Source organism: Fulmarus glacialis, unplaced genomic scaffold (assembly GCF_000690835.1).
Source record: "Fulmarus glacialis isolate BGI_N327 unplaced genomic scaffold, ASM69083v1 scaffold10215, whole genome shotgun sequence".
NCBI classification, from domain to species: Eukaryota; Metazoa; Chordata; class Aves; order Procellariiformes; family Procellariidae; genus Fulmarus; species Fulmarus glacialis.
The window spans coordinates 441-8,510 of record NW_009214916.1 but is presented as its reverse complement, the minus strand read 5'-3'; the positions used below and the strand labels follow the sequence as shown (position 1 = coordinate 8,510).

The 8,070-nt window shown below is 38.2% G+C and overlaps 1 protein-coding gene across 1 annotated transcript in view; it reads right to left on the bottom strand.

The window, feature by feature from the left end:
• Positions 1 to 3,879: 3,879 nt before the first annotated feature.
• The window catches only part of RSAD2 (radical S-adenosyl methionine domain containing 2), a 4,397-nt gene continuing 206 nt past the window's right edge, over positions 3,880 to 8,070 (bottom strand). The window contains exons 2-5 of the mRNA XM_009578747.1: positions 7,425 to 7,654; positions 6,068 to 6,217; positions 4,607 to 4,639; positions 3,880 to 4,044 (exon numbers count right to left, since the gene is read on the bottom strand). Coding sequence (XP_009577042.1) covers positions 3,880 to 4,044; positions 4,607 to 4,639; positions 6,068 to 6,217; positions 7,425 to 7,654 — 578 coding nt within the window. The remainder of the gene's footprint in view (positions 4,045 to 4,606; positions 4,640 to 6,067; positions 6,218 to 7,424; positions 7,655 to 8,070) is intronic.

Here is an 8,070-nt window from a genome sequence, read left to right as displayed (position 1 = left end):
CGGCTTTCTTCCGTAACGCACGGAGACACAAAAGGAAAAACACCGACCTGGAGAGATGAATAGGAGCTGTCTGGCTGATTTAGTAAAACGCAAGCTTGCGCCCTTGCCCGAGCCGCAGCAGGGGTGGCACAACACAAGCAGCCCCTGGGGGGCACCTTGCGGAGGTCGTGGGGTCGGGGAAGGCAGGCGGCGTAAAGCTCCTTGCTGCAGCTCTGCTCCTGGGCACCTTCGCGCCACTAGAATATGGCAAAAAAACTGCCAAAGGCCGGAGGTGGGGGGGGGGGGGAATGCAAAGCCTCCTTCCGCACACAACTAATTGCTGTAAAAAGCTCAATTTCAGGTTGGCTAGTACAAGAGTTTATACTGCAGCCTGAAGATGAGGAGATGAGCTTGAGAAGTCGCTTGTCTTTAAATGGACTAGCTTTTCTCTCTTATCTACCATAACAGAGGATAATGGGTTTTTCTCCTCAGATATTTATGGATAGTTGTGTCTTTCGTAATGGCTGTCATCTGAATTGCACGAGGTATTTTAACTGTCTTCTCCCAAAACAGCCCAGTCCACTCAAGCGTGTAACAAATGCTTTTCATCACAAGGAGAATCATCACTATTGTTCTCCATTTCGGCCTAGATGCTGCCCTTGGCACAGTGCAAGCAGCCCCCTGTGCTAAATACAGACTACATCCAGAATTACAGATCTCTTGTGAATGCACATTCTGCTATTATGGTTCTGGGTTATATTTAAAAAAAAAGAAATTATAGGCAAACTTAAGAAAATAGAAACATTTATTGAAATGTGCGACACATTAAATATTTAGCACTAATTATGTGACAGTATCATTTAAAAATTCATCATTTGTAACACTCAAATATATCAAGCATCCTTCACATTGAGAAAGAGGGCATCTTAGATGACAGTTTTATTCATTACCCAAGGTATATTCATGATGATTTTAACGGAAGTAACTCATTCTCCCAAATGCTCATTCTCTGCAAATTTTACAAAGCTGCATAATGCTAGTAAACTACAGTGTAAGTTCCTTCCCAATTCAACATCTTTAGCAAGTGCTTAGCTGCAGTACTATGAGATTACACATGAAAATACAATTAAGCATATCTGTGTTTACAGGACTTAAATTTAAATCCTGATTCTTCAGGGTCACAATGTGCAAGTAATCTCTAAGATTGGGAGTAGCCCTATTGAATTCAGTACCATTTTTCTAGTCCCATGCTGAAGGTTAGGCCCAACTACAGAATGAAAGCCTATAATCCAGTTTTGGTCCAACGCAAACTGTGTTTATAGATTAAAAAAAAAGAACTAGGTTAGTCAAGCTGTAGCCAAAAAAATTTTTGAGATTTTACACAAAAATGAATTTTTCATATAAAAATACCAACTGTTGTCTGTCAAACTGTGTTATGTCAAATTCTCCATTTCCAACATACATGATTGGCATTTCCTTTGGAAAAGAGTATCACACAGAGCAGAAACTTTTTCTTAATTATGTATGGTAGCAAGAGGCGATGTAAAATCCTTAAGATTTTAAGAAGAACTTAGAACCTTCTGATAAAAGCCATCTTCAATGTCTTTACATTATTTACTGGATTTTCACATCTTCAGCCCCAGTTTGTTTATCCTGCAGCTTCCTCCGTAGGCACAGAGGATCTCTTGCAGCAAAAGAATAGCCATTTACAAAGAAAAATGCAAAGCAAAGAATGGCAGGATTTCTGGATCTGAATGGGAGTTTGTGCACCTCACATCTGCGTGCTGTGATACAGCTGGCATTTTCTGCAGAAGCAGCAAGCTGGTAGATTTAGTGGTACATTCATGCACTAAATCTTTCCCCATGCTGGGACTGAGCCAGCAGCAAAGGAAAATGCTTCTTTTCTATCATGCAGCGTAGATGCTGAGAAGAGGGTAGATCTAACATTTGAGCAATGGGGACGCAGAGGAAGTCAAACCCCACAGTTACATAAATTTGCGCTGCCCATAGTTGCTGCTCAGGCAGAACTCCAACTGAGGTCAGCAAAACAGCTGCCAAAAGACTGTGGGGTTAATGTGTGTGGGCCACATTTTAAATGTCACTTAGCATTAATACAAGAAAAAAAAATACTGAAATTTAAGCGTCTAGAAAGTGTTGTGAGTGCAAAATGCAATGTGGTGCAAAAGAGCACCACTGAAACAGTATATTTACAGTTAGGATAGTGAAAATAGAAACTGAAGGAATTATAAATGGAAGCATATTCACAGTGTATTCAGAGATGCACCTTCCTTTATTCAGAAGTAGCAGCTCCTACTTACACGCTTTCCCCTTCAGCTTTGAAGTGAATTAGGTGAATGCAAAACATTTATCTTGAAAAACTCTTTAAAAAAAAATCAACTAGCATTTCCAGAAAAAGGAAAGAAGGTGTAATTTTCTCTACCTGGTACATTTAATGTATGCTGGCTCCCAACTGCTGCAAATATTTAAACGTGTGAGACAGTCCAGGCATCGAGTTCAATGGACAGTAAGAATGAGTAGTGCCATCTCACTTCTTTGTGCAATGCTTATCCCCCATGCCCTTCATACAGAGCTTTGGAGTGGATGGGACTAGTTAGATTTGGAACACTGTAATTATAAAGCCATAAAAATTGCCAGAAAACCAAGAAGGAGGGCAGCATATTAGATTACTGGTTTTGACTTTTCTTTATTTTATGTTGATGCTGCCAGCTCTTAAAATCAAAGACAGCTATCACAAAACCCGATTAGTTTCACTTAATACCTGCATGTTTGTAACCAGCAAGTGAGAATGATTACTAAGCCAAGCAACCTTTAAAACAAGGTTACATGATACATGAACTTTGTTGTTTGTATTCCATGGCTTAGCAAAATAAAAAGCATGCAAATAACACAGCCAGTGTGCAACAGAAGGTACGTCTTTGGTGTGCTACATAGTATTAATTAATTTCAAAAGGAATCTTCATCAGAACTGTACGTACAGGGAGAGAAAAAAAATGTTAAAAATATTAAATCAAAAGTTGCAGATAAAAGGAAAATGGAGGAGGTTATGAATAAAATGCAAACATTGTTTTCACTGTAAACAGAACTAAAGTCATTGCCAATGTGAAATAAGAAGTTGCTTGTCATTGGGTAAAATGCACTTTTATGTTTTAGGACAAATATAATATTTTTTCATGACTAAAAATATGTTTTCACAGAAAATTACATCCCCCAACATTTTTTGCAAATATCGTGTGTATATATGGAGGAGAGGGAGAAGAACAACTTTTACAGGTAAAACTTAACGAAAATTGCCAATTTTTTCATCTTGATTTCCTTTTAAATATACTATTACAGATAATGATTCCTAGATTCTGACCCTCTATTACCCTTGAAAAAGGCAGGGGCTGCTTCCGAAGGGCTGCTAGCTGGCCCTCTTGTGATCGAGTGAGGAACTGCAATCTACCTTTCCAAACGAGCGAGGCAGAATACGTTGCCTGGTAAGAGTTTCCACTTACCCATCATTACAGCTGTTTATAATGAATTAGAGATTGGGATGGGTTTTGGTTTATTTTCTGGCATGCACACTTATGTATTATCTTAAAACTGCTTCCTACGTGACATCACCTTAACGGCTTGCCCGTTAAGTCCTTCATTCAATGATTTCAGAGATCTATTTATACGAAAGCTTTGTAGGTATTTGGTAATGTTCAACCAAACAATAGATGAGAACATGATATACATTCTAAAAACATTTAACACATTCACATATAGAGTTATACTGAACATCAATCTGTATAATATACCAAGTGTAGTTAAAAGCATTAGATACATATACACATGCACATATATACACACCCATTTTCTTTACATAATGCACCTGCCCAAACTCAGTATATTGCGTTACCAGTCCAGTTTCATGTCTGCTTTACTCCACACATACTTTCCTCCTCTTTTTAGGAACATCTTCTCATCAAATCCACTGAATTTTATAGCTGCTTCTACGCCAACATCTAAGATAGACTTGGAAGGCTCTTTCCGTCCATTTCTACAGTTTAGAAAACGCATCTGGAACATCAATAGATAAGACATTAGAAAGTCAATTTGTAAAAGCTTAATTTTTCTACAGAATTAAATGAGTTGCACTGCAATCCCACAAAAGCCTATGTAAGTGCATGAACAGTTTCACTGTAGTCCTTAGAAGGCTCAGAAGCTCACGGTTAGACACGCTGACACATCTTAGCAGGAACAAAACTATACCATAGTTCCTGAAGATTAAATCTTTGCTCTTCAGTTACATGTAAACTAAGTAGGCCCTTTGAAACTTAACTTTCAGGACAAGTCCTGTATTTTTAAGTTAAAGAAAAACAGCAAAGACATCCTGCAAAGATACACATCTACACTTTAAGATTCGTGATGCAATGATCATGCATGCAACCTAATGGCAACTCCTCCTTAGGCCATACTTAAATTCAAGTTCTCAGTATGTTTGATGGGAAAAAATTACATCTCTTCCTTGTACTACATGGTAAAATTATTTTATAGAATGCACTGTAAATAGAATTGGTTATCACTGTTTCATACATGCATATATTAGCATAAAAATACCAAGTATCAAACAAAGACTTACGTATTCATCCAGAATGAGGTATGAATCCCTCATCTGTAATAGATCAAAAGAAAAAACTAAATTAATATACAAAGCAAAATTCCATTCTAGTAATCTCCAAAGGTAATCTCCCAGCTCAAAAAGCTCTCAGGTCTGCACCAGGAAATAGGCCAATAGTTGAAATAAGACATGTTTGCTCAGCTAACTGGGCATGTCCTACATGACCCTCCCTAAAATTCTCTAGGTAGCTGGAGCTTGCTGCTGTGTAGAAAAGGAAATCTGATCAATTTGGTGCCCATCTTTCATATAGGTTTAAAAGAAATCAGAAACAGTCTTCTAGAACCAAATCTACTGAGGGAAGTCTATTCTTTTTTTGTAGGACTTCTTACATGGGAAAAAATGTAGAAACAGTTCTGGGTTCTCATCTAAACACCTCTGATGAGTGCTCTCTCCCACCGAATGCTTAAACACTAGACTGCACGTCTATGTCTTCATACTAGAGGCAACCCAGTCTGCTCACTTGAGCTCTCTATACATTAAAAAGTAAACTGTAAATGGAGAGTATTAATCTGTGGAGAGGAAGGCGAGATGGTCCTGAACTTAGTTCAACTTAGTATCTCCTCAGTCAGTTCATAAACTTTCTTAACAGTGAGTCTTCTAACTCTCCTCATGCCATGTATAGGGTCTGTAGGCATCTTACAAAAGATCCTGAGCTCCACCCTTAGGCACTTTACTGCATCTAACGTAAACTGGATGGCAGCTTGTCAAGTTAACTGCTGGGCTCTGCAGTAGTGCAAGGAGTCTCCTCGTGAATACAGAGCCTGAATGTGCCGCCCAAAGGAGTTCAGATAGACAACGTTAAAAATGCGACTTTATTGTGTGTGGGGGGTACCTAGTAAGATGTGTCAGTCAAAAATACTAGTTCTTGTTCCTCAATACCCAATATAATGCGACTGTGATGATATCTTACTTTGTGTAGGTCGGTGACACCGCCATAGCCTAACATCATGGTGAATCTCTATTACAAACCATGCTTAGTGTATAAAGTGTGTTTACATTAACATTCAACCTTTTCAGGATCTTGTGCCCTGGTGGGGAAGAGCTACTCAATTCAAAGGGCTTAATTACTGTTTAGAGTTCACCACTTAGCTGTGGAAAACTCAGTTTCTCCAGTTTCTTTGCTGATACTTTACACATCCATCTCACTGAGCATCTGTGAGAGGACTCCCGCTAGCTTCCACAGGATTGGGATCTTGTTTTCACTCTTCTGTTATTAACTTTGTGCTCAGTAAAAAGCCTTAAAGAAAATTAAAAACCTTGGCTTCCGCCATAACAAAACCAGTTGCTGACAAAGTTGTACTGTACCTCTTCTAAGCCAATACTAATAGTGAAGGTGTTAACTGCCATGAAAGCTTCTAGTTCTTTTCTATCTTTCCAACTTTATTTCAAAATAAAGTTACAAAAGGACAGTTTCAATTTTACCTTCTGATTAGATTCTGGTACCAAACAGGAGACATTTTTGTGGCGATCCAGGAATTGTTCAAAGTCTTCATCGCTGATAACAAATTTCTCTGCTTCTCTCAGGGCATCCTCACCACTGTTCTCCCCTTCGATGAGCAGGCACTGGAATACCTGAAGACAAAAGGCACCTGGTTAAGATTTGACGTTTTCACTTGTCTTGAGTATAAGAGACTGTCACCATGACAAAAACCTTCAGTTGTCTCAGTAGTGATGTCTTCTAATTTTTCTGTCAGTGGAGCCACACTGACACAAATTGTGGTAAGTGAATACTATACGAAGGGCACAGTGCAGATTTATTTTTAGCAACTTAACATTACATAGTTCTAAACGTAATTATACAGTCATGGTTCCTGACCAGGTTTCCACAGAAATCTTAACTGTTCTGGTTTTAATAAGGGCATAGATAATAAAAGCTCAAATTAACTTTTGATTGAACCTCAAATAGTATGGCTGTATTATAAATGCTAGTAAGTACTATGTACAATGCACACTATCAAGTCAATCTGTATTTTTGAAGATTTTAACCTGATTTGTGACTGTAAGTTTAACAAGCTTCAGATGGTCACAGAAAAGATAGAGAAGACTCCCCAGAAACAAAATGCAATAGTTCATCAACTTAACAGCTTCCTTCTAATGGCCAAGTCCTCAACCACATTCAGACTTTGGGGGAAAAAAGGTGCTTTTGCCATCAACATGCTCTGTAACCCCAGTAAGAAAGTAGGCCAGGAAGCTTGATAAAATATTAAAATGTACGTCATATTTTCCTTACACTCCTTTAGTAGGACCAAGATTTCACAGTGATTTTTTTTTTTCTGGGAAATAATGCATATACACCAATTTCCATGAAGCAAATAATGAGAAATTATTCCTCAAGTTTTTCCATATTTATAAGTCACATTATCTCTATCCGGTTTCAAGCTGATAACATAATGTATTTAACACATTTCTCATAGAAAATATAATATATGCACACTAACCACTAACACTCTATAAAAGAACATTAATGTCTAATGTACACGTATATATTGCTGATATATTAACTCTAATGTATCATTGTACACTAACTTTTCCTCATTTTCTCGACACCATGACACATTTTCAAATGTTAAAGACCTTCTATCTTACTTTTAATATCGTAAAAAAACTAGATCTATATATGCTGAAACATTTGTCATGTAGTGCTGACAAGAAGTCCACTAACGCTAGCCCAGGCTGGAGCTGGAGATGTGACTGAGGTCATTAGAGTTTCAGGCGACTCCAGAACTCCATCATTACTTTTCTCTGAACAGGAAACCTATGATATACACCACTTTCTTACCTTCCAGCGCACAGGGTTGAGTGCCTTGATCTGCTCATTCATATCTTCCTCAACATTAAATCTGTTGATCACTGAATTTATTTTGAAAGCAACAGCATACTCTCGGCACCACTGTCTCAGCTTCTGCAGATTTTCCACATGGTTCTTCTTTCCTTGACCACGGCCAATTAAAACGTTGACATTCTCATCAAAACTATCACATGAAATTGCCAGAATGTCTAAATATTCACCTGAAAACAAGTTTTAAAAACTGATTAATATTCAGTCCTTCAGTTAAAAGCTGTCAGGACTCTGCCCATTTTCATGTCCTCATGATCTGTCACAAAGCGTGACGTAAATACAATTCTGTGAAGAACCACAAAAGCCACAGCAGCGGCATCATCAAAACATGTATTGTGTGTGTGTGTGTGTCCCTCATTATGGAGACAGTCTGAGCTATTATTTTATTATACTATTATACCAAAGAGGCAATATTATACAAACTGTCTATGTTCACAACATATAATTAACAATATTTCGCTGGTATTTATGTTTGGTTTGTGTTTACTGTAAATGGACCACTAAGAAACCATCTCCCACTTGCACTGAAAACCATCTCTCGGTGAGGCTGCCCCGAGGAGGCTCCCAAACCCCGCCAGTGCTTCTG